This window comes from Gobio gobio (assembly GCF_949357685.1).
Source record: "Gobio gobio genome assembly, chromosome: 22".
NCBI classification, from domain to species: domain Eukaryota; kingdom Metazoa; phylum Chordata; class Actinopteri; order Cypriniformes; family Gobionidae; genus Gobio; species Gobio gobio.
Genome location: NC_137118.1, coordinates 40,908,431 through 40,935,380, shown reverse-complemented (window position 1 = coordinate 40,935,380; position 26,950 = coordinate 40,908,431). Strand labels below are relative to the sequence as shown.

The 26,950-nt window shown below is 42.7% G+C and overlaps 1 protein-coding gene across 2 annotated transcripts; it reads left to right on the top strand.

The window, feature by feature from the left end:
• The first annotated feature begins 936 nt into the window (after positions 1-936).
• septin5b (septin 5b) lies at positions 937-26,555 on the top strand. 2 transcript variants are annotated; one of them, XM_079805449.1, is made up of 13 exons: positions 966-1,014; positions 1,174-1,184; positions 2,891-2,981; positions 9,588-9,674; positions 9,751-9,874; positions 9,961-10,095; positions 13,467-13,584; positions 13,709-13,810; positions 16,705-16,801; positions 16,949-17,084; positions 17,181-17,277; positions 19,351-20,005; positions 26,147-26,547. In XM_079805449.1, exons 1-12 carry the CDS (start codon positions 972-974, stop codon positions 19,411-19,413), a joined length of 1,104 nt encoding a protein of 367 aa, XP_079661575.1. In that variant the 5' UTR covers positions 966-971; the 3' UTR covers positions 19,414-20,005; positions 26,147-26,547. The 2 variants fall into 2 exon arrangements, with proteins under 2 accessions (XP_079661574.1, XP_079661575.1); XM_079805448.1 differs by lacking the exon at positions 1,174-1,184 and having other exon boundaries at positions 937-1,021; positions 26,147-26,555.
• Positions 26,556-26,950: the final 395 nt, after the last annotated feature.

Here is a 26,950-nt window from a genome sequence, read left to right as displayed (position 1 = left end):
TCTTGGACCACTTTTGATAGATACTGACCACTGCAGACCGGGAAGAGCTGCAGTTTTGAAAATTCTCTGACCCAGTCACAATTTGGCCCTTGTCAAACTCGCTCAAATCCTTACGATTGCCGATTATGATACGATTTTCTAACACATCAACTTTGAGGACAAAATGTTCCCTTGCTGTCTAATATATCCCACCCCTTAACAGGGGCCGTGATGAAGAGATAATCAGTGTTATTCACTTCACCGGTCATAATGTTATGCCTGATCGGTGTACATGCATTCATTCAAACTGCTCAATACGAGACTATGGCGTTATACTGCCATCATGCGTCTCTGTGTTGAAACAACATCATAACTGTATTGTATGGGACAACCACTTTTACTGTATATAAGCTTTACATTTACAGTGTATCAATTGCCTAAATTGAAAGAAAAAGAAATATACAAAATTATTTAAGTATTAAAATAATTGGTAAATCCTAAAAAGTAGGATTAATTGTATTTTTTTTTAAATGTATTACTATTTTATATCTAACTAAAGCATTAAATACAGTATCATGTTGGGTATGTCGAATTATTGGTCGGTTTGAAAGTGCCCTTTTTTATTTGTACATATGGTCTTTATTTTATGTAAATATCGCTTTTTTAATCAGTTTTATATGATCAATAAAAGGAATTCGTAATTGGTTGGCCCTATATGATCAGATGTAGCTACTGTTAGATTGTTCCCCTCCAAATCCGACATAATCATATTTATTCCAGCTGTTCTCAAAACGAAAATATGAATCCTACTATGGCCGAAACCTCTCCTAATGAATATTAATTACGTAAAGCTGCCGTCGCGCGGTTGCCATCCAATAGCAGTGGACTTTGAATAATAATTCGTCCAATAGAGACGGTTGGGCTAATTAATATTAATAAGCAAGCCTTCTCCATAGTACGATTCGAGATTTCGCCTTCCGAAAGCGGTCGGGATGACGAGCAGCGCCAGGTACAAGAGCCGGACGGTGAAATTAGGTAAGAGGTGAAGTATTAACGGTATGTGGCTGAAAAAGCAGCGAGATATAATAACGGAAATGTAATTTGTCTGTTTGCATCAATCGTCGTGGATTTCTCAACGCTTGAATGGGCGTCTGCATCCTTCACCTGCTGCGGGCATCTCACATCACACAGCAGAGGATGGAGAGGTAAGCGCACTTTATTGTCTCAAATCATCAATATAAATAGTGTGATGCATTTCTATGAGTTTAACATCTCGATCCACATCTGTGAGCATGCCTCATATATTTCTGGGACATTGCTATGAATAGAGCCATGTGACGGTCCTGCATCAGCATCACTTGCAGCTTCTATCTACATCTGTTTGGTTAGGAGAGTAACAATGAACACCAAAAATAGCTATCGTATGTATATCATGCATTTAAGGGTTGCAAATATCTCTTCGGTCAAATTCATGGATGCTGTCCGTTTTCAGAGATGCATGAAACTAATCCTCGCTGCCTGCTTTCAGTGTCCCACTTTTCATCTCGGTTAACCTCACTGTAAAGCAGCAGGAGAATTGCATCCGTTGCATCATTTGAGAACAAGGATGCTGATACCATCAGTCACCGTCTTAAAGTTTTCGTTAAATGTCACAGAATCTAATTACGTAATTAATGTGTGAATCTCGAAGAAAGGCCACCTCCAACACTAAAATAGAAAAGTAATAAACTGCATTTTTGCGTCATGGTTTATTGCAAATTAGATTACTTGCATTGTGACACACATTACTAATACACATTACTATCATGAGAATGCGTGTTTGCATGTTAGAGAAATAATATCACAATGCAAACAATCTTAATAGATTTTTGATAATAATCTTTTAAAGTTCGGGGTGAAATTGACCCATGTAGGGATTTTAATTTTAGAGGTGTTGCACTGTTTTGTGGTATTTTTCTGATTTCATATTTTCTATAAATAATGTGAGTTAAGCTGATGTTCATGTGGTCCGCTGTGCACCGGCTTAGCAAATGTCTAAATGTGCACTTGGCTCTCCGTATGTCCACCCGAGGGCGAACTGTCAGTCAATCTGGACGACTGATGAAAATACAGCTAATGCCTCTTTCTGCTCGGATTCATTTCTTGTGTTGTGTCTCTGTGAACGCCCACGAATGCATGCACACGGTTTCCAGTGACTGAGACTGTTGTCAGCTGTGAATGAAAGCCAAATCCAATATCCATGGCCCTAGGTGAGGATAAACCCCTCTCCAGACAGGCCAAACAATCCTGGAGATGAAGCCATGCAGGAGAGTCTATTGCACAAAGACAGATTGCTGACCTCCACTTTCTGATCCAAAATGGCTCATTTATTAAATGCTTTCTCAAAAGCAAATACTAATTAGTCTGATTGTGTTTGGGTTTAAATACAAACACAGATTCAAACTGAGCCATTAGGTCATGCACAGCCATTCCTTTCCGACAGATTTGCATATACTCTGCTGCCATCTAAGTTGAATTGGATCAATAAACAGGGCCAATTTTGCATATTCATGATGCAAGCCAAGCATAATGAATGTATATGACAGCAGAGAGGTTTTATATAATAGGATAAATTATGTCATATTTTAAATACGGACTGCGAGGCCTTCAGGCATGACCGCTCCCGCACAGACTCTCTAAGCACAATGAAACATGGCAGGAATTCTGGGATTGCCCTAGTAATGTAGCGAGTGTGTTATACATCAGGTTGGGGGTGGGGCGCTTGGATTCATTTTGATCCCTTTAGCTATCACATGCTTTGGCTTGCCGATGTCCGTTTTTGGCATACTGTACAGTTGTTTTGATATGGAAATTAATGTGGTAGCATAAGCCCTGTATTCTTAAATTATGACATTATAATTCAATGTTTCAGGAAAAAGAGTATGTTGGCTTCGCCACCCTCCCAAACCAGGTTCACAGGAAGTCGGTCAAAAAAGGCTTTGATTTCACACTCATGGTGGCAGGTGAGTTTCCTTATCACCAGTGTTGTTGTTAATGGTAACTAAAGATACAATTAGAACTAGTAAATATTGCTTTCCTTCATTAAACTAATGCAGAAATAAAACATCAAATATTAGATGAAAAACTTGAAAACCCTCATATACAACACTATGAAATCAAAATGGACAATATTTATATTTTAGGAATATTGCAGTATTTATTATAAATTATTTATCACATCATTATCTTTTTAAAATTCACGTGCCCTTGTAGTCTTTAATCAAAATACTGTAACTTCCCCTCCCTCTTGAAGCGACATCTCTATGGAAGCTTGTTTCCACCACCGAATGAAAAAAAAGTTAATTGCGACTTTTTATCTCACAATTCTGACTTTTCCTTTGCAACCGCATGATATAAAGTCAGAATTGCGAGATATAAAGTCGCAATTGCGAGAAAATTTTTCCGAATTGTGTGATAAAAAGTCATCATCTCTTCGCTCTCTGATGACGTGTTTGATGGCGCGAGGGCGGGACAACCTGTCACTCACATGAGATCCACCAATAGCAAACCACAACCATCCAATCAATTCTTGATAGAAAAAAGTCCCACCCTACATTTTTTCACTTAGAGATACGCCACAGTGGAGAAGAAAATATTATTGCAACTTCCGAAAAAGCAAAAAGCTTGAAAAATGTATTAAATAAGTTTGTTCAATAACTAAAACTGAAATAAATATAAAATAAAGCTAAATAGAAATATAAAAAGTAACAAAATGTCTTAACTGAAAATATAAAAATACTAAATACAAAAATAAATAAATAAATATACCAAAATTTTTATATATATATATATATATATATATATATATATATATATATATATATATATATATATATATATATATATATATATATATATATATATATATATATATATATATATATATACAGGGTTTTTCCTGGGTCAAAAATGGTCTTCGGTGGTGACAGACAGACATGGTCATCCATACACACACACACGCACAGTAAAAAATTACCCTACCCACGTGATCTGGATACATTTTAAATAAATTCAAAGAAAGTTTGTCATTTTTGCTTATCTTATTTTGTTTTTGTTCCTCATTTTTACACTATTTACAGATAATTGTTTTGGTATATAATCATATCAATATTAAAAAGTAGTATTAAAAAATGAACCAATAGCCTAATTTTCTGCCATATAAAATTTCATAAAATTATCAGCTAGCTAATAACAACTTTGTTCTGGTTTCACCTCACTCCAGTCTAAACTAAATGATTTATAGGCTATTTATTTTACTACACATTGTGAACATAAATAAGCTGAAAGACTGTGGATAATTAAAACTAAAAACACCCACTCTTGCTAAATTGGGTAAGCACACTTGTGTTCTCATTTCAGATGTGTTCAGAGTAAATGATTCAACTGATTCGTGAGTTCAGTGTTGGACAGATCAGTTGTTCTAACCAGTCGTTAAAATGACTCGGTTCAAAGGAGTCATATAGGTCGCGAATCGGACATTAGCAGATGTGTTCGTTGTGTGCGAATCCCGTCTGTTAGAACTTTGCAAAAGATTTGTCAACACACAGAAAACACTTCATAACCGGATAGGATTTGTTTCCGGTTTATTGAAAGTATGGTTTATGTCAGCTGGTCAGAGAAGAGTCAACGTTTTTTGAGCGCAACTCACACCCAGCGGTAATTAAAGGAAAACATTGTCTGATAGCACCACGTGCAACATGGATTCGGTCTTCCGACTTTTTGATTTTGATTAACGTAATATGTGAAATATTAGAAAGCTAAGAATGCTTATTTTGAAGACAGAGAGCGTGTGAGCGGGGGAGGAGCTCTCTGATCGTTCTATCTGTCACTCAGTTAACGCAAACGCAGCAGTCATCTACTACATCAATCATAAATCACAATAAATGATCAAATAAGGCTTTGGCGGGACACAAATTTGTTTTGGCGGCCACCAAAAAAATTTAAATGTAGGAAAAACCCTGATATATATATATATATATACAGAACAAAATTATAAACGCAACACTTTTGTTTTTGCCCCATTTGTCATGAGCCGAACTCAAAGATCTAAGACTTTTTCTATGTACACAAAAAAGGCCTATTTCTCTCAAATATTGTTCACAAATCTGTCTAAATCGGTGTTAGTGAGCACTTCTCCTTTGCCGAGATAATCCATCCACCTCACAGGTGTGGCATATCAAGATGCTGATTAGACAGCATGATTATTGCACAGGTGTGCCTTAGGCTGGCCACAATAAAAGGCCACTCTATGTCAACACGGAAACGAGTTTAGCAGTATACGTACAAATTTTGTACCGTATCAGCGTTTCGTCCACATGGATCCGGCATTTTAGGAGCATGAAACCAATATTTTTTATAACCGGGTCCCGGAGTGGATAAATCTGAAAACGACACCCTTGCGTTTTGGTGTGTACAGGCAATCCGTATATTTTGTGAAACGGTGCTGTCATCATCACACCACATCCTGCACAGGAAAGACTAGAAGGGATACAGCTACGGCCACCGGGAATGCACACATCAATATTGCGTCATTCAATTACTGTATTTTTAGAGACGGGGAGCGATAAATAAGTGGGGTGGATAAACCATAGGTGGATGACTGATTCTGTGGTAAATGCAACGTGATTGAAATTTTGGGAATTTTGAAATATCACGTGGGCGAGGAGGCCGTGCTGTGAGCCGGTTAAAAACCACAGAAGCAGACAGCCAATATGGGGAAGTCCCAAAGTTGAGTATTCCCTCCGGTGCGAGGAAGACCCGTTTAGATCTGCTCTGACGGGTAAAACATCTAGAGAACGCCCTCAAGTTTGGCCAAGAAGATTTGTCTGTAAGTGTACTGTCTAAACGCACAGTTACCTGACAAATATTTTTAAAGTAAACCTGACTCTCCATTTTCTTCCACCACTGATATTGGTTTTCATCTTAATTTTTTATTTCTTTTCATTAGGGGCCAAGCACCGAAGGGTTAGTGCCGACAAAGTGCCCACAAAAATGAATGTCAGGCTCTATCTCCGCAACGCTTTAGCATATTCTAACCAAACTTGGTATGTGTTATGCCAACCATGACCTGAGGCTGCCTGCAGCGTTTCGGCGCAGTGCCACCTAGTGGTCCAGAGATACAAAAATTTGATATTTTTGATTATAACTTAAGAACGCTTTAGCCAAATATCACAAAACTGGTCTCTTTAGAGTCAGGGCATCACGCCGAGCCATACCATACCCAATTTTCCCATATCAACCATTTTGGGCATCGGCCATTTTGAATTTTGTCAGAAAGTGCTATGTTTTACAAACGCATTGGCGTATCATTACGAAACTCAGTGTGTGTCTTCGTCCCCAAGCCCTGAAAGTACTCAAAAAGTTTCAAGGCAGCACCACCTTGTGGACAAAAGTTATAATGAATTTTCCAATAATGCTAATAACTTTTGATTAAATTTGACTATTGGCATAAAACTGGTTTTAATAGATTCCTTTGGTCATGCCAAGAACATAGATCCAAATTTTACCATATTTGGCCAAACAATCTGTTCGCCATTTTGATTTCCTTTAGAAACCTTCTTTTTCAAACTCCTCCTTGACCATTTGTCTGATTTTCACAAAAATCAAATCGTAACATCTTCAGACTATTACAGCAAAAAGTTATTAATTTCGTGTCAACAGACAAAACCGTTTTCATATACTGCAGCGACAAAGTTAAGGAATGATGCCAAAATGACTCTTGAGGCTGTATCTCTGCAATGCTTTGACATACTGACACCAAACTTTGCCTTTGTCATTGTCATCTCACTCTGACCACACCACATCAATTTCGTAACTGCGCCACCTATTAGTCAAAAGTGACAAACCATTAAATCATATTATTAGTGACTGTATATATGATTTTTCAGCCATTTTGCCTAAAATTCTCTTAAAATGCCTTTAATTGCTCATTGTTGCAGTTGGTCTAACTCTCCCAGCCATGTTGGCATGTCTTGTCTTCTTCTTTGAGCTTGGCCCCGTTAATGGCTGCTCGCAGCTATATTTCCTATTATAACTGTTTTAATTCACTTACGAATATTTTTTTAAAATTTCTGTGTTAAGCACTTTGAATTGCCACTGTGTATGAAATGTGCTATACAAATAAACTTGCCTTGCCTATTTGCATTATTGTAAGGGTAGGTTTAGGGTTGGGGTAGGTGTATGCGTTAATAAAAAAAATCTGGTAAGTAGCAAATTTATTTATTGTTATTTTATTGTGAGATTTTGCCTCCCTTCCTACCATTGCTGTACCCCTTCTAGCCACAACTCTTCTTCTCCATTTATAGTGTATTTCTGTGGCAGAATTACAGCGCCACATACTGGTCTGGCATGTATACTACATCGTTTTGAGTTGGTTTCAGTGGTTTTGTGTGTTCACAGATATTTCTTGAAACGAGGGGAAAAAAACATTGGATAGGGAAAGCTCTGGCTTCGTGTGGACGAGGCTTAAAATGTGCAGTTTTATCTCACAGCACAATGCCACAGATGTCGCAGGTTTCGAGGGAGAGTACAATTGGCATGCTGACTGCAGGAATGTCCACCGGTGAATTGAATGTGCATTTCTCTACCATAAGCCGTCCCCAAAGGTGTTTCAGAGAATTTGGCAGTACATCCAACCGGCCTCACAACCACAGACCACGTGTTACCACACCAGCCCAGGACCTCCACATCCAGCATCTTAACCTCCAAGAACGTCTGAGACCAGCCATCGGGACAGCTGCTGCAACAATCGGTTTGCATAACCAGAGAATTTCTGCACAAACTGTCAGAAACCGTCTCAGGGAAGCTCATCTGCATGCTCGTCGTCCTCATCGTGGTCTCGACCTGACTGCAGTTCGTCGTCGTAACCGACTTGAGTGGGCAAATGCTCACATTCGATGGTGTCTGGCACTTTGGAGAGGTGTTCTCTTCACGGATGAATCCCGGTTTTCACTGTACAGGGCAGATGGCAGACAGCGTGTATGGCGTTGTGTGGGTGACCGGTTTGCTGATGTCAACGTTGTGGATCGAGTGGACCATGGTGGGGGTGGGGTTATGGTATGGACAGGCGTATATTATGGACAATGAACACAGGTGCATTTTATTGATGGCATTTTGAATGTCCGGAGATACCGTGACGAGATCCTGAGGCCCATTGTTGTGCCATTCATCCAAGAACATCACCTCATGTTGCAGCATGACAGCGTGTTCCTGTTCCGGCCAATATCCAGCAACTTCGCACAGCCATTGAAGAGGAGTGGACCAACATTCCACAGGCCACAATCAACAACCTGATCAACTCTATGCGAAGGAGATGTGTTGCACTGCATGAGGCAAATGGTGGTCACACTAGATACTGACTGGTTTTCGGATGCTGTCTAATCAGCATCTTGATATTGGATATGCCACACCTGTGAGGTGGATGGATTGTCTCGGCAAAGGAGAAGTGCCCACTAACACAGATTTAGACAGATGTGAACAATATTTGAGAGAAATAGGCCATTTGTGTACATAGAAAAAGTCTTTAAAGGGTTAGTTCAGCCAAAAATGAAAATTCTGTCATTAATTACTTACCCTCATGTCGTTCGACACCCGTAAGACCTCCGTTCATCTTCAGAACACAAATGAAGATATTTTAGTTGAAATCTTACAAAAGTCCATCTCACTACAGTGCTTCTACAATAACTTTATGAATCGGCGAGAATAGTTTTTGTGCGCAAAAAAACCCCTAAATAACGACTTATATAGTGATGACGATTTCAAAACACGGCATCATCAAACTTCGAAGCGTTATGAATCAGTGAGTCGAATCATGATTCGGATCGCGTGTCAAACCGCCAAACTGCTGAAATTTGGCGATCCAAACTGCTGATTCGACTCACTGATTCATAACGCTTCGAAGCTTGATGATGCCGTGTTTTGAAATCGTCATCACTATATAAGTCGTTATTTAGGGTTTTCTCTTTACTATTCTCGCTGATTCATAAAGTTATTTTAGAACCACTGTAGTGAGATGGACTTTGTAACGACGTCTTTAGTACCTTTTAAGGGTCTTGAGAGTGAACCGTGCATTGTGCCAATGGAGGCCTTTCAGAGCCTATCAGATTTCAACTAAAATATCTTCATTTGTGTTCCGAAGATCAACGGAGGTCTTACGGGTGTCGAACGACATGAGGGTAAGTAATTAATGACAGAATTTTCATTTTTGGGTGAACTAACCCTTTAAGTTCAGCTCATGAAAAATGGGGCAAAAACAAAAGTGTTGCATTTATAATTTTGTTCAGTGTATATATACATATGTATGTACTTAATATAAATACTTTAGGTATACTAAATTGATATACTTAAAGTCTGCTAAATTAGAGCTAATTTTGTGCTTAATGTACTTTTGTTATCCGGAAATAGTGCTGAGGTCCAAATAAAGATATACTTAAATATATTTGATTGTGGAACTATTGCAGTTTAATTATAATATTTCTATCAGTACGTCTCACTCGACCACATGAGCATGATAGCTCAATGTATCTGGGTCATAAGTGCATTACTGAATGTTTAAACTCCTTGTTTTTCAGGGGAATCTGGTCTTGGAAAGTCCACCCTGATCAACAGTTTGTTCCTCACAGATCTGTACAAGGACAGGAAACTACTGAATGCTGAAGGTATATTTCTGCTTCCGAGCTTGCAGATTTCACTGCAATTTAAGTAATGTCATCAATTGCGTATTTTGTTGATTAGAGCGTATTAATCAGACTGTGGAGATCATGAAACACACCGTCGACATTGAGGAGAAGGGCGTTAAGCTGAAACTGACCATTGTAGACACACCAGGTTTTGGAGACGCTGTCAATAATACGGAGAGGTACATACTTTGAGTTTACCACAGATTTGTTAATTACATTATTGGTAGTTTTTCTGCTAATCAGAATCTTTCGTTTCGATCTTCAGCTGGAAGGCCATTACTGATTATATTGACCAGCAGTTTGAACAGTATTTTCGGGATGAAAGTGGCTTGAACAGGAAGAACATCCAGGATAATCGTGTCCACTGCTGCTTGTACTTCATCCCTCCATTTGGCCATGGGTAATACATCCTAGACTCTCTGCTATTATATATATATATATATATATATACACACACACACACCGATCAGGCATAACATTATGACCAAATTTTTGCTGCCAAAATAGCTCTGACCCGTCGAGGCATGGACTTCACTAGACCCCTGAAGGGGTGCTGTGGTATTTTGCACCAAGATGTTGCGAGGTGGGGCCTCCATGTATCGGACTTGTTTGTTCAGCACATCCCACAGATGCTCGATTGGATTGAGATCTAGGGAATTTGGAGGCCAAGTCAACACCTCAAAGTCGTTGTTGTGCTCCTCAAACCATTCCTGAACCATTTTTGCTTTGTGGTGGGGCGCATTATCTGCTGAAAGAGCCACAGCCACCAGGGGATACCGTTTCCATGAAAGGGTGTACATGGTCTGCAAAAATGCTTAGGTAGGTGGTACATGTCAAAGTAACATCCACATGAATGGCAGGACTCAATATTTCCCAGCAGAACATTGCCCAGAGCATCACACTGCCTCCGCCGGCTTGCATTCTTCCCATAGTGCATCCTGGTGCCATCCACGTGATGTAAAAGAAAACGTGATTCATCAGACCAGGCTTCCTTCTTTCATTGCTCAGTTCTGATGCTCACATGCCCACTGTTGGCACTTTTGGTGGTGGCCAGGGGTCATCATGGGCACCCTGACTGGTCTGCTGCTATGCAGCCCCATACGCAACAAACAGTGATGCACTGTGTATTCTGACACCTTTCTATCAGAACCAGCATTAACTTCTTGAGCAATTTGAGCTACAGTAGCTCATCTGTTTGATCGGACCACACGGGCCAGCCTTTGCTCCCCACGTGCATCAGTAAGCCATGACCCTGTCGCCGGTTCACCACTGTTCCTTCTTTGGATCACTCTTGATAGATACTGACCACTGCAGACCGGGAACACCCCATATGAGCTGCAGTTTTGGAGATGCTCTGACCCAGTCGTCTAGCCATTACAATTTGGCCCTTGTCAAACTCGCTCAAATCCTTATGCTTGCCCATTTTTCCTGCTTCTAACACATCAACTTTGAGGACAAAATGTTCCCTTGCTGCCTAATATATCTCTACCACTACCAGGTGCCACGATGAAGAGATAATCAGTGTTATTCACTTCACCTGTCATAATGTTATGCCTGATCGGTGTACAGTGAATCAGGAAAGTATTCACAGCGCTTCACTTTTTCCACATTTTGTTATGTTACAGCCTTATTCCAAAATGGATTAAATTCATGATTTTTTCCCCTCAATTCTATAAACAATACCCCATAATGACAATGTGAAAGAATTTTGTTTGAAATCTTTTCTAATTTATTGAAAATAAAAAAACAAAAAAAATCACATGTACGTAAGTATTCACAGCCTTTGCCATGACACTCAAAATTGAGCTCAGGTGCATCCTGATTCCACTGATCATCCTTGAGATGTTTCTACAACTTGACTGGAGTCCACCTGTGGTAAATTCAGTTGATTGGACATGATTTGGAAAGGCACACACTTGTCTATATAAGGTCCCACAGTTAACGGTGCATGTCAGAGCACAAACCAAGCCATGCGGTCCAAGGAATTGTCTGTAGACCTCTGAGACAGGATTGTATCGAGGCACAGATCTGGGGAAGGCTACGGAAAAATGTCTGCAGCATTGAAGGTCCCAATGAGCACAGTGGCCTCCATCATCCGTAAATGGACGAAGTTTGGAACCACCAGGACTCTTCCTAGAGCGGGCCGCCCGGGCAAACTGAGCGATCAGGGGAGAAGGGCCTTAGTCAGGGAGGTGACCAAGAATCCGATGGTCACTCTGACAGAGCTCCAGCATTTCTCTGTGGAGAGAGGAGAACCTTCCAGAAGAACAACCATCTCTGCAGCGCTTCACCAATAAGGCCTGTATGGTAGAGTGGCCAGACGGCACATGACAGCCCACCTGGAGTTTGCCAAAAGGCACCTGAAGGACTCTCAGACCTTGAGAAACAAAATTCACTGGTCTGATTAAAACAAAGATTGAACTCTTTGGCCTGAATGGCAAGCGTCATGTCTGGAGGAAACCAGGCACCACTCATCACCTGGCCATCCCTACATAGAAGCATGGAGGTGGCAGCATCATGCTGTGGGGATGTTTTTCAGCGGCAGGAACTGGGAGACTAGTTTGAGAGGTCGTGCAAAGAAGAATTGGAGAAACTGCCCAAATAATAGGTGTACCAAGCTTGTAGCATCAAACTCAAAAAGACTTTAATTGCATCAGACTCAAAAAGGCTGTAATTGGTGGCAAATGTGCTTCAACTAAATATTTAGCAAAGGCTGGGAATTCTTATGTACATGTGATTTTTTTTGTTTTTAATTTTTTAATAAAGTAGCAAAGATTTAAAACAAACTTCTTTCACGTTGTCATTATGGGGTATTGTTTGTAGAATTTAAGAAAAAATAATGAATTTAATCAATTTTGGAATAAGGCTGTAACATAAAATGTGGAAAAAGTGAAGCGCTGTGTACTTTCTGGATTCACTGTATATATATATATATATATATATATATATATATATATATATATATATATATATATATATATATATATATATATATATATATATATATATATATATATATATATATATAAAAATGCAAGTAAAAAAACAACTGTTGAAAAACAACTGAAAAACAACTGTTTCTGGGCAAGTTGTCTTTACAGTTTATTTTTTAATAAATGGTCTGTATAGAATGTGCAGAAACCTTTGCGTTGTGAACATTACAGTAAATCAATCTCTATTATGAAAGAGCAAAAAATCGAAATCTGCTTCTTTTATTGAATTTAAAATATACCATTCAAAAGTTTGTGGTCAGTAAGATAAAAAAAAAGAATACTTTTATTCAGCAAGGATGCATTAAATGGATCAAAATATTAAGCAGCACAACTTTTTTCAACATTGATGATAATCAGAAATGCTTCTTGAGCAGCAAATCATCATATATTAGAATGATTTCTGAAGGGTCATGTGACACTGAAGGCTGGAGTAATGATGCTGAAAATTCAGCTTTGCATCAATAAATTACATTTTAAAATATTGTAATATATATATATATATATATATATATATATATATATATATATATATATATATATATATATATTTTTTTTTTACATTGTAATACATCTCACAATATTACTGTTTTTAATCAAATAAATAAAGTGAGAATAAGAGACTTCTTTCTAAAACATAAATCTTACCGACCCCAAAATTTTGAACAGTAGTGTAAATGTCAAATTTTTGACAGAAAGTAAATAAAGTAAGTAGCCTACTTTAAGTAAATAAAGTATCTCAGACCGGATACGCCCATCACTCTCTCTGCTCTCCTCCTAGGCTGCGGCCTGTGGACGTGGAGTTTATGAAGGCACTGCAGGACAAGGTGAACGTGGTTCCGCTCATTTCCAAGGCTGACTGTCTGACGCCAGCGGAGATGAGGAAGATGAAGGACAGGGTAAATCCACCTCCGCCTGTTTATACATGCACACGCTCTGTTCATGTTCATACGCACACTGTGTCCTTGCTCGATAGTGTCAGGGCTTCTGACGTAACAAATGTTTTTGATCCTTCTATTCAAGGTCAGGGAGGAGATCGAGAAGTTTGGAATCAAAGTGTACCAGTTCCCAGACTGTGATTCCGATGAGGACGAGGAGCTCAAGCAACAGGACAGAGAGCTGAAGGTCCGTATTATAACACATACATTAATGCTTGAGTACTTAATGACTCAACACATGAAAAATTATGTTATCTGTTCCATCCAAGGCTGATGTCTGGTTCAGCCTCACTTCGAAACCAAATGAGGTATCTCCGTCAAGGTGTTTAAAAATGTATCAGGGTTTCCACAAAAATATTACGCAACATTGATAATAATCATGTTTCTTGAGCAGCAAATCATCATATTAGAATGATTTCTGAAGGATCATGTGACATTGAAGACCGGAGTAATACTGCTGAAAATTCCGCTTTGTTCACAGGAATAAATGATCATTTTAAAATATATTCAAATAGAAAACAGTTATTTTAAATTGTAATAATTAGTGAAACCAAGTGAGCTTGCCTCTGTCAAGGTGTTCAAGGTTTGGCTGGTTGGTTAGTTTGATCCAGTTAGACCCTGCTGGTAGAAGCTGTAACTACACCTCTAGCACATGTTGCAGAAAATAATCAGAAAAAAAAAATCTATTTAAAATGTATGGAAGCTTGTTCTATCTCAGAACAATTTAAATAATTTAAAAGATAATTGCGACTTTTTATCTCACAATTCAGATTTTTTTTTCTTGCAATGGTGAGTTTATAAATTGCAATTACAACTTTATATCTCACAATTCTGACTTTATATCTCACAATTCTGACTTTATATCTCGCAATTACAACTTTATATATCGCAATTCTGACTATATCTTGCAATTCTGACCTTATATCTCACAATTACAACTTTATATAACGCAATTCTGACTTTATATCTCGCAATTACAACTTTATATATCACAATTCTGACTTTATAACTCGCAATTACAATTTTATATAACGCAATTCTGACTTTATATCTCACAATTCTGACTTTATAACTCACAATTCTGACTTTATATATCCCAATTACAACTTTATATATCGCAATTCTGACTTTATATCTCGCAATTCTGACTTTATAACTCGCAATCACAACTTTATATCTCGCAATTCTGACTTTATATCTCGCAATTACCACTTTATATCACGTAATTCTTACTTTATATCTCGCAATTACAACTTTATATAACGCAATTCTGACTTTATATCTCGCAATTACAACTTTATATATCGCAATTCTAACTTTATAACTCGCAATTACAACTTTATATATCGCAATTCTAACTTTATAACTCGCAATTACAATTTTATATAACGCAATTCTGACTTTATATCTCGCAATTACAACTATATATAATGCAATTCTGACTTTATATCTCGCAATTACAACTTATATAACGCAATTCTGACTTTATAACTCGCAATTACAATTTTATATCTCACAATTCTGACTTTATATCTCGCAATTCTGACTTTATAACTCGCAATTACAACTTTATATCTCACAATTCTGACTTTATAACTCACAATTCTGACTTTATAACTCGCAATTCTGACTTTATAACTCGCAATCACAACTTTATATCTCGCAATTCTGACTTTATATCTCGCAATTACCACGTTATATCACGCAATTCTTACTTTATATCTCGCAATTACAACTTTATATAACGCAATTCTGACTTTATATCTCGCAATTACAACTTTATATATCGCAATTCTGACTTTATTACTCGCAATTACAATTTTATATAACGCAATTCTGACTTTATATCTCGCAATTACAACTATATATAACGCAATTCTGACTTTATATCTTGCAATTACAACTTATATAACGCAATTCTGACTTTATAACTCGCAATTACAATTTTATATCTCGCAATTCTGACTTTATAACTCGCAATTACAACTTTATGTCTCGCAATTCTGACTTTATAACTCACAATTCTGACTTTATAACTCGCAATTACAACTTTATATCTCACAATTCTGACTTTATAACTCGCAATTCTGACTTTATAACTCGCAATAACAAGTTTATATCACGCAATTCTGACTTTATATCTCGCAATTCTGACTTTATAACTCGCAATTACAAGTTTATATCACGCAATTCTGACTTTATATCTCGCAATTACAACTTAATATATCGCAATTCAGACTTTATATCTCGCAATTCTGACTTTATAACTCGCAATTAGAAGTTTATATCACGCAATTCTGACTTTATATCTCGCAATTACAACTTAATATATCGCAATTCAGACTTTATATCTCGCAATTCTGACTTTATAACTCGCAATTACAACTTTATATTTCACAATTCTGACTTTATAACTCACAATTCTGACTTTATAACTCGCAATTACAACTTTATATATCGCAATTCAGACTTTATATCTCACAATTCTGACTTTATAACTAACAAATCTGACTTTATATCTCGCAATTCTGACTTTATAACTCGCAATTACAACTTTATATCTCACAATTCTGACTTTATAACTCACAATTCTGACTTTATATCTCGCAATTACAAGTTTATATCTCGCAATTCTGACTTTATAACTCGCAATTACAACTTTATATTTCGCAATTCTGACTTTATAACTCACAATTCTGACTTTATATCTCGCAATTACAACTTTATATCACGCAATTCTGACTTTATAACTCACAATTACAAGTTTATATCACTATATATATATATATATATATATATATATATATATATATATATATATATATATATATATATATATATATATATATATATATATATTATTTCATTACAGATAACATTTATTTTATTTCAAGCAACAGAAGTTTGATTTTTTTAAGATTTAATTTTAGTTAACTATAATAACCAATGCCAAAATCTTGAAAAATTACTACAAATTCAACTCTTCCTGGAAAACTGAACTAACTAGCTAACTAATGTAGACTTTAAAAGTATTAAAACTTTAAAGCAATAAATATAAATCTCTATGTTTTGTTCTTTAAGGAGAGCACTCCATTTGCTGTGATTGGAAGCAACACGATAGTGGAGGTCAAAGGTCAGCGGGTGAGAGGGAGACTTTACCCATGGGGCATTGTGGAAGGTCAGTACGAATCTGTGCTTGAATATCTACATTTTGCTCGAGACAAACTCTGTACCGTTAAGCATCCAAAGTAGGACATTTCAGATAATCAACCAACTAGACCAAAAAAAAAAAAAAGATTTGTGTGCATACTTTTTTTTGTAACAGTGGACAATCAGTCCCATTGTGATTTCGTCAAGCTGAGGACTATGTTGATTCGCTCACACATGCATGACCTGAAAGACATCACGTGTGACGCGCACTATGAAAACTACAGGGCGCAGTGCATACAGCAAATGACAAGGTAAGTCACAATAGTTTTCCCAGATATCTTGCTAAACATAATAGCACAAGATACTTTGCCATTGAGTTCACTTATGATATGTTCTGTATTCGCCAGCAAACTGACCCAGGATAATCGCGTGGAGAGTCCCATCCCCATACTGTCCACCCCAGACGTAGAAACAGAAAAGCTGATAAAGATGAAGGATGAAGAGGTCACCTGTCCTGCTTAATCTAGCTATTTCATTTCTTAAAGGGATAGCTCACCCAAAAATGAATATTCTGTCGTCATTTACTCACCCTCAAGTTGTTCCAAACCTGTATGAGTTTCTTTCTTCTGTTGAACACAATAGAAGATCTTTTAAGGGGTGGTTGATTGCCCCTTTTTACAAGATGTAAAATAAGTCTGCATGTCCCCAGAGTGTGTATGTGAAGTTTTAGCTCAAAATACCCCACAGATAATTTTTTATAGCATGTTAAAATTGTCACTTTGTGAGGGGGAGCAAAAACATGCCGTTTTGTGTGTCCCTTTAAATGCAAATGAGCTGCTGCTCATGGGGCGGAGCTTAAAGAACTGCAGTTAGCAGCTCTGATAACCTCATACAGAAGGGCAATGAAACTGTTCAGCCTTTTTTGTTCAAACCTGAGTTGGACAATGATGGAGAGACTCAAGAAGAAGTGACAACATGTAGAAGGCAACAAGATGTTCCGGAATGGTTAGTTGATGAATTTATGTAGTTGATGTGGAGTTAACTATCATCAAGTCATTGATTAGCATTTTCTGTTGATAATCTCACCCCCTTTGTTGTGTGTTCCCGGGGGCAGGGTTTATTTAAAATTCGGGGTTAGTGATGTCACTTCAGCCGTTTGTTGTAGTCCTTAAAAAGCTAATTCTTTAAAAGAAAATATCTCCATTTGCTTTGAACTTTGAGCATTGTAACTTTGCAGATATTGTTTGCTCAAATATTGCTCAAATAGCAACCTTACACACTAACTAAAGTTTACAAAGTGAAATCATAATCAACCACCCCTTTAAAGGAACACGCCGACTTTTTGGGACTTTCGCTTATTCCCCGTATCCCCCAGAGTTAGATAAGTCCATACATATCATTCTCATCTCCGTGCGTGCCATAACTCTGACTGACGCACCCACTGCTAGCCTAGCTTAGCACAAAGACTGGAGGTAAATGGCTCCAGCTAGCCTACTGGAGGATAGCCTACTATCTAACTCTGGGGGATACGGTGAATAAGCTAAAGCCCCAGAAAGTCGGCGTGTTCCTTTAAAGAATGTTGGTAACCAGACAGTTTATGGGCCCCATTGACTTCCATAGCATTTTTTCCCCTACTATGGAATTTAATGGCTATCGTCAACTATTCGATTTAGCCTGACGCCATCATACTCAATTCTAGTCAGAATATGAGTCTGATACTGCTCCGTTGGGCTGTGATTATGGGGCGCGTTTCAACCGAACCAGGAAAGACCTCAATTGGATAGATCTACAACCAATCAGAGCAACGGAGCGACGCATAACGTTAGTTGTCAAATGTCAACAGAACTCAACTTTTTTCCCTGGAAAGCTATTGGGCTTGTTTTTGGCTAGTTTTGAGGAACGTTAGCAATTGGGCGAGTTTTGTTGTAAAAACTTGGCAACCCTGTACCTGCACGCACGCTGGAATAAGTAGCCTAACGTTAGAAGAAAAAGATGAGTGTAAACGATCTTTGCCGGTGTTGTAAAAAAAGAATTTAAGGATACACAGAGTACGTACCAACACGATCATCATTTCTGAGAGAAATAGTAAAGGTGAATGCAAATATACGAACAAGTTCTCCGTTTAGGATTAGAACAAACTCAACCCAAGCGCCTTTGATGACGTGGATGATTACGTTACTGTTGATCATCTGTCCATCATCGTCTAAAGCCCGCCCTGACAATTTCATTGGTCCGAACAGTTTCTCTTCGGGCATAATTACTTCTCTATGGATCAAGTCCAGACCGAACTGCCCGAGTAAAAATGTTGTGGGCGGGGCTAAGTTCGGCTGGCATCCAGGCTATATTCAATTACCAACATTCTTCAAAATACCTTCTTTTGTGTTCAACAGAAGAAAGAAACTCATACAGGTTTGGAACAACTTGAGGGTGAGTAAATGATGACAATTTTCATTTTTGGGTGAACTATCCCTTTAACTCGAACTTTCTAAATGTGGCACTGAGCACAGAACTAGTCAGTAGAATAGTATTTTCGAGACATTTGCAAAGGCTGAATATTGTTCACTTTGTCCCTTACAGTTGCGGAGGATGCAGGAGATGCTTCAAAAAATGCAACAGCAGATGCATGAACAGGACCTGTGAATCTATTCCTGCACAGAAACGGCGGATTTCTACTTCTGCTCGCCTGCAAGCAGACACATAACACTTTAACATCACACTGAAGGATATGCAGTAGTGAAATGTATTTGTATGTTAAAACACCATACACAGATAGGAATGCATGTGTTGAGCACTGCGGTTAACAGGGTCACTTCTGAGCCTGATATTTAAAACCAGGCTCCAAGCTGAAATATTTAGTAACGCTAAAAGATTTAGTGATTCGTTCGTTTTCACACTTTGTACAGTCCATGTGATGATGTATGACTGTTTCCATGGCAAAGACTGCTTTATTCACAGTAGACATGGCAAATGTTCTGTCTCGTTGTGTACTTTTTTTTGTGTGACCTGTTTCTATGCCATTTTTTAAATATTTTTAGTAATTTATGTGTGCGAGTGTGTGCGCCTGTGCCGATTTGGAAAACTAAACATTTGAGTGATTTTCTACTTTTGAATCAGCTATACCAACAAAGTCATTAAATTCTGAACGAGGTTTACGCAGTTACGAAGTATCAACATTTGCAGTTAATAGCAAACCCTTTACCCAGTATTAAACCTTAATTGTTTATTAATGTATGTTCCCTTTCGTTCAGTCACTACGACGTAACGTTAGTGACTAACGAATGGGGGTTTCGCTTAGAAGCCTATCAACTTCGAGTTTTGAGAAAACGCCCAATGGCGTGCCAATGCCATGGGGCATGCGGAATTTGCATACGTAGCTCCGCCTCACTGCGTGAGTATATAAGGAAGTACGAGGCAATATCGCATTATGTTTCTGCTTTCGGAGCCAAGAGTACCTACCTCTTCACTCCTACAGCCTTCTGAGACTCTGTCAGCTTCTTCGAGACGAGCAGCTTTCCAGTCGGTGTTGGTGTGACGGCGCGTTCCAGTGATCGCATACTTCCTGCCTGCTGATCTGTGCAGTGGTCTGCATCCAGCTGGTGTGTGTTTCCCTGGGCGCTTCGGCATCGACTGTGAAGTTTCCTCTCATAAAAGAGCTTGCACGTGACGCGTCCTTTTCAGGATGTTCCGTCCGTGCACTTCTGGGTGCGGTAGATCACTTTTTTCTTTCGACGGGCACGAGCGCTGTGTGACGTGTTTGGGCTTTCAGCACGCTCAGGCAGCGCTCGTGGATGACTCATGTTCTCTCTGCGGGAACCTGGCCATCTCAGTGTTACGATCGAGACTCCGTGAATTCCGTGCTGATGCCGGAACGAGAGTCCCCTCCGTCCCCCCCCAATCTGCGGTCTCCTCTGGAGGCGGCACTTTGGCTGGTGACCAGGGTGATCTGAGGGTGACGGTGTGGAATAAAGCTCCGACGCTAGTTCCTCGGCCCACACCCCCCTCTCAGGCACTTGACCCGGCCCGCGCTCAAGCGTCTACATCGGGGCCGGCTCCTGCTGTCCCGACTGTGGCGTTTGGCGCGGCGGAGGAGGAAGTGATGTCTATCGCCGCATCACAAGGTGGGCTGGAGTCATCTGAGGATGAGGATTCGGCTGTGCTGCCACCTTCGGGTGTCCCAGCATTGCCCGAGTCGGACCCAGAATTGACAGCCATGCTCTCTCGGGCCGCCGCAGCGCTTGGACTGGAGTGGAACCCTCCGCCTCAGCCCGAGCGTTCGCGGTTGGATGATTGGTTTTTGGGGGCGGCGCGTTCGGACACCCGTCCGGCCGCTCCTCCAATACCTTTCTTCCCCGAGGTGCATGAAGAGGTCGCGCGTTCCTGGAAGGCCCCGTTGTCTTCCCGTGAACGTTTGGCGGCCTCTTCCGCCTTCACCTCTCTCGATGGAGCCGCGGCTCATGGGTACACTGGGGTCCCCCCAGTCGAACGTTCTGTTGCGATGCAACTGTGTCCACAGAGCGCTTCGTCCTGGCGTGGTGACCCAAAGCACCCCTCCAAGGCCTGTAGGTTTTCGTCATCTCTGGTGGCGAAGTCCTATAGAGCTGCGGGGCAGGCCGCCGCTTCTTTGCATACCATGGCAACTCTTCAGGCTTACCAAGCCAAGTTGCTGTGCGATATGCACGAGAGAGGGGCTGATCCAGGGCTCAGCAATGAGTTGCGTGCCGCCACCGACCTCGCTCTCCGGGCGACGAAGGTGACCGCGCGCTCCCTGGGTCAGGTGATGTCCACAAATGTGGTCCAGGAGAGACACTTATGGCTCACCCTGTCTGATATGCGCGACGCCGAGCGAACACGTTTCCTCGACGCCCCCATATCACAGGATGGGCTATTCGGCGGAGCGGTCGAGAGCTTCGCCCAACAGTTCTCGGCCGCTCAGAAGCAGACTGAGGCAATAAAATACATCCTGCCCCGGCGGTCAGCTGCTGCCTCCACCCCACCGCCCGCGCAGGTGCCTCAGCCTGCTCGCCGCCGAGGACGTCCTCCCGCGGCTTCCTCCGCCTCTGCGCCACCCAAGCAGCAGCCTCCACCCGGGCCGCGCAGAGGCAGCCGCAGGAAGGCGTCCCAGTCCGCTCCAGCCCCGCAGCCCGCGAAGAAACGCCAGGCTAAGCGGCGCTCCTGATGCGGACGGCTCAGGGATGGGCAGTTCTTTCCAGGAGACGGCGGCAGGGCCGCTCCTTCCCCCGGTGGAGGGCCGGGGGAGAATCTTTTGTTCAGCTGCTGGCCCCCGGGTCAGCAGCACCCTAATGTGGTTAAAGAAAGAACTGACAAACCCATCCCTGAGCCCCCAGAGATCGGTGACGGCAGTGCGCGCCACCCTCGGGTCACGCCACTCTCGTCCCTCTCTGTCGCCAGCCCCCTGGCAGAGCAGACCCCCGTGGAACGCGAGTCCTTCCCTGGTCTCCTCTGTCAGGGCGCAGCCGTTAACCGTGCTCCGACCCGGGGACGCCCAACAGCCTCCCCTGTCCGCGCCGGTAACGCTGCCTCGCTGCCCCACCCGGGGTACGCCTACTGTCCGTATGACCCCGTTGGTGCAGTCTCTGGAAGCCTGGCTTCAGCTTCCGGGGCTGTCCCGCTGGGTTGCCCGGACCGTCAGGCTCGGCTACGCGATTCAGTTCGCGCAGGCTCCTCCCCGTTACAGGGGAGTCCGCTATACCGTGACCGGGGCCCATGCCCCCGTCATGCGTGCGGAGATTGCCACTCTACTGGCGAAGGGTGCGATCGAGCCTGTCCCTCCAGCCGAAATGAGGTCGGGGTTCTACAGCCCCTACTTCATTGTACCCAAGAAAACCGGTGGGTTACGGCCAATCCTGGACCTTCGCATCTTGAACCGATCCCTTCACCGGCTTCCGTTCAAGATGTTGACTGCGAAACGCCTTTTCGAATGCGTTCGTCCGGACGATTGGTTTGCAGCGATCGACCTGAAGGACGCCTACTTCCATGTCTCCATCCTTCCTCGACACAGACCGTTCCTACGGTTTGCTTTCGAGGGGCGGGCATACCAGTACGCAGTTCTCCCATTCGGGTTATCTCTGTCCCCTCGCGTCTTCACGAAGATCGCCGAGGCAGCCCTTGCGCCCCTTTGGCAGCACGGGGTCCGCATCCTGAACTACCTCGACGACTGGCTCATACTAGGCCACTCTCGAGAGCAGGTTTGCGGACACAGAGATCTGGTTCTCCACCACTTAACCCGTCTGGGCCTTCGGGTCAACTGGGAGAAGAGCAAACTCTGCCCAGTGCAGAGGATCTCTTTTCTCGGTATGGAGATCGACTCGGTCGCCATGTACGCGCAGCTTTCGAGCGAGCGCGCGCAGTCTCTGCTGACTTGCCTCCGACAAATCGAGAGCAAGAATGCGGTTCCACTGAAACTTTTTCAGAGGCTCCTGGGGCATATGGCATCTGCAGCCGCGGTAACGCCGCTCGGATTGCTTCATATGAGACCGCTTCAGCACTGGCTTCGCGATCGAGTCCCGAGATGGGCATGGCAGTCTGGCACGCTCCGGATCCAAGTGACTCGGGCCTGCTTACAGACACTCACCCCGTGGTCGAACCTCAGCTTTCTACGGGCCGGTGTGCCCTTAGAACGAGTTTCCAGGCATGTTGTCGTATCGACGGATGCCTCTGCCACGGGCTGGGGTGCCATGTGCAATGGACAAGCAGCCGCGGGCTCCTGGACAGGACCCCAGCGCCTCCTGCATGTCAATTGCCTCGAGTTGCTGGCAGTACGGTTCGCCCTGCACCGCTTCCGAGCGTTGCTGAAGGGTCAACATGTGCTTGTCCGGACAGACAACACGGCCGTAGTAGCGTACATCAACCACCAGGGCGGTCTACGCTCCCGCCGCATGTCTCAACTCGCCCGCCATCTCGTCTTATGGAGTCAGAAGCGCCTGAGGTCCCTTCGTGCTGTCCATATTCCGGGAGTCCTGAACCACGCAGCCGACGAGCTCTCGCGGTTTCAGCCTCTCCCGGGAGAATGGAGACTCCATCCCCGGACGGTTCAGCTGATTTGGGAACAGTTCGGCGACGCACAGGTAGACCTGTTTGCCTCCCACGACTCTTCCCACTGCAGCCTGTATTATTCCCTGACCGAGGGCACGCTCGGCACGGATGCACTGGCGCACAGCTGGCCGCGGGGCCTACGCAAATATGCGTTTCCCCCAGTGAGCCTACTCGCACAGCTTCTGTGCAAGATCAGGGAGGACAAGGAGCAGGTCCTTTTGGTCGCCCCGTACTGGCACGGCCGGACCTGGTTCCCCGAACTCATTCTCCTTGCGACAGCCCCTCCCTGGCCTATTCCTCTGAGACCGGACCTCCTCACTCAGAGACGGGGCACCCATTGGCACCCGCGTCCCGACCTTTGGAACCTCCACGTGTGGCTCCTAGACGGGACCCGGCAGGTTTGAGTGGCCTACCACCTACGGTGGTCGCCACCATCACTTCCGCTAGGGCAGAGTCCACTCGGCATGCCTATGCGTTGAAGTGGAACCTCTTCGTCACCTGGTGCTCTTCCCGCCAAGAAGACCCCTGGAAATGTCCGATCGGGTCCGTGCTTGAGTTTCTCCAAGAGGGGCTGGAGCGAAGGCTGTCTCCCTCCACCCTCAAGGTATATGTGGCCGCAATATCTGCCCACCACGATCTCTTGGAGAACAAAAAGGTAAGTCAGCACGACCTGGTCATCAGGTTCCTGAGGGGAGCTAGGAGACTGAATCCTCCTCGCTCTCCTCTCGTACCCTCTTGGGACCTCGCAGTAGTACTAACTGCTCTGCAGAGACCTCCCTTTGAGCCTTTGCGGTCGGTCGATATTAAGTTTCTGTCTATGAAGACGGCTCTGCTGACCGCATTGGCCTCAGTCAAGAGGGTCGGGGACCTGCAGGCATTTTCGGTTGACGAAGCGTGCCTGGAGTTCGGGCCGGCTAACTCTCACGTGATCCTGAGACCCCGGCCTGGATATGTGCCCAAGGTTCCCACCACTCCGTTCAAGGACCAGGTGGTGAACCTGCAAGCGCTGCCTTTGGAGGAGGCAGACCCAGCCTTGGCATTGCTCTGTCCAGTACGCGCTCTCCGCGCCTACGTAGACATGACGCAGTGTTTCAGGACCTCAGACCAGCTCTTTGTCTGTTATGGTGGAGAGCGGAAGGGAAGTGCTCTCTCAAAGCAAAGGCTGTCTCACTGGATAGTGGACACCATTGCTTTGGCTTACCAGCAGCAAGGCCGACCATGTCCCCTTGGTGTGAGGGCACACTCCACCCGGAGTGTGGCTTCCTCTTGGGCTCTAGCGCATGGCGCCTCGCTAGCAGACATCTGCAGAGCTGCAGGCTGGGCGACACCCAACACATTCGCCAGATTCTACAATCTCCGAGTGGAGCCAGTGTCCGACTATGTACTCGCCCCCCCGAGGGGCCGGTGATGGACCAGGTTCAGGTGTCTTCGCTTGCTCGCCACTCCACTCCACGGACTGGATACGTGCGATATTTTCCTCAGGTGAGCTCCCCGAGAGCCCTGAGCTCCTCCAGCACTGTCGACGCCGACATCAGTTCAGTCTGCCCTCTCGAGCCCAGACCCTCATGTCCGGCCAGGTGCCCCATGTGCATGGTTCCCTCTGGCGACCCCCACATGTGTATTTCACCGTAAGTCTCCGCAGTGAGCGGGTTTCTTCCCTTGGCGTGTCCCCGCCACCCCTAGGGTTAAAAATCCACCTTCGGCTGGTACCCTAGAGATCTTCCATATGCAACCCTCTCCGGGTCATATGTGTCTCTTAAGTCCTCCCCACGGGTAGGCATCTTGGCATTCCCTCACTGGGATATGCTTCCCAGTGTACCTTGGTAATCCTGTGTTAAGTGGGAGTCCTTCGTCCGTACTAGTCTTACGACAGGGAACTCACACTTACGCAGGGCGCTGGAAGACGGCTGAGTGGCGGGATTATATTGGGACCCCCATTCGTTAGTCACTAACGTTACGTCGTAGTGACTGAACGAAAGGGAACGTCTCGGTTACGGATGTAACCCTCGTTCCCTGAGGAGGGAACGGAGACGTAACGTCCCCTTGCCACATCAGCTGTGTTGCCTGGAACGCAGGAGTTCAGTCTTGGCTCCTCAAGCAGGTAACATAATGCGATATTGCCTCGTACTTCCTTATATACTCACGCAGTGAGGCGGAGCTACGTATGCAAATTCCGCATGCCCCATGGCATTGGCACGCCATTGGGCGTTTTCTCAAAACTCGAAGTTGATAGGCTTCTAAGCGAAACCCCCATTCGTTAGTCACTAACGTTACGTCTCCGTTCCCTCCTCAGGGAACGAGGGTTACATCCGTAACCGAGACGTCTCTGAAGGCCTTATCCGAGCACCCTTCAGTTGCAAACTTTGCTGTACGCTTGTTGTATGTTAAAGGGAATTTTCTCAGTTTTCTTTTATCAACTGCACATAAAAATGTGATTCGTTTTGTCAACTTTATGTAATTCAGTTTATAATATGCAACTTAAGACAAATGCTCAAGCCCTAAAATACCAAATTATTCATAATACTTAAAAATGGATATCAGACAATCTTTATCTGTAAAAAGGCTGACATATTTCATATCACCAGTTGTTGGTTTTTTAGATGGATGCATTAAGATATTGATCTGTATGGCCTGTATATGTTTACTCAAGCTCATTAGCATGATAAATGCACCATCTGTCATATCACGATTCCTTTGAAAAATAAACACTTCCTCTGTGGTAGAACCTGTCTGATCTGTACATCTTTTCATCACGGTTCTAAGGCCCGCCCAATCGTCCAAACAACAGTTTCCGATAAGCGGGTGAAGGTTTGTGCGCGTTCGGTCTTTTCAGCAGGTAAAGTCATTTAATTCCAATTTATTTATAACCAGAGGCCATTATCATTACCATAAAACCAAGGAACCAACTTAACTTCCTCTAGTGGTAACTTTGCATAATCATGCCGTGGTTTCCCACGTACACATAGTTAGAAAAATATTACAATAATCAGATGTTGAGGCTACGCTATTTAGATAATAAATACATAACATCAAATGCTCTGAAGTAAAGAGTAAAAGATGGATACTTGACATCTGAAAATTACATAACACTGAGAGCCTGGAAGACACACAGCACAGCGTTACG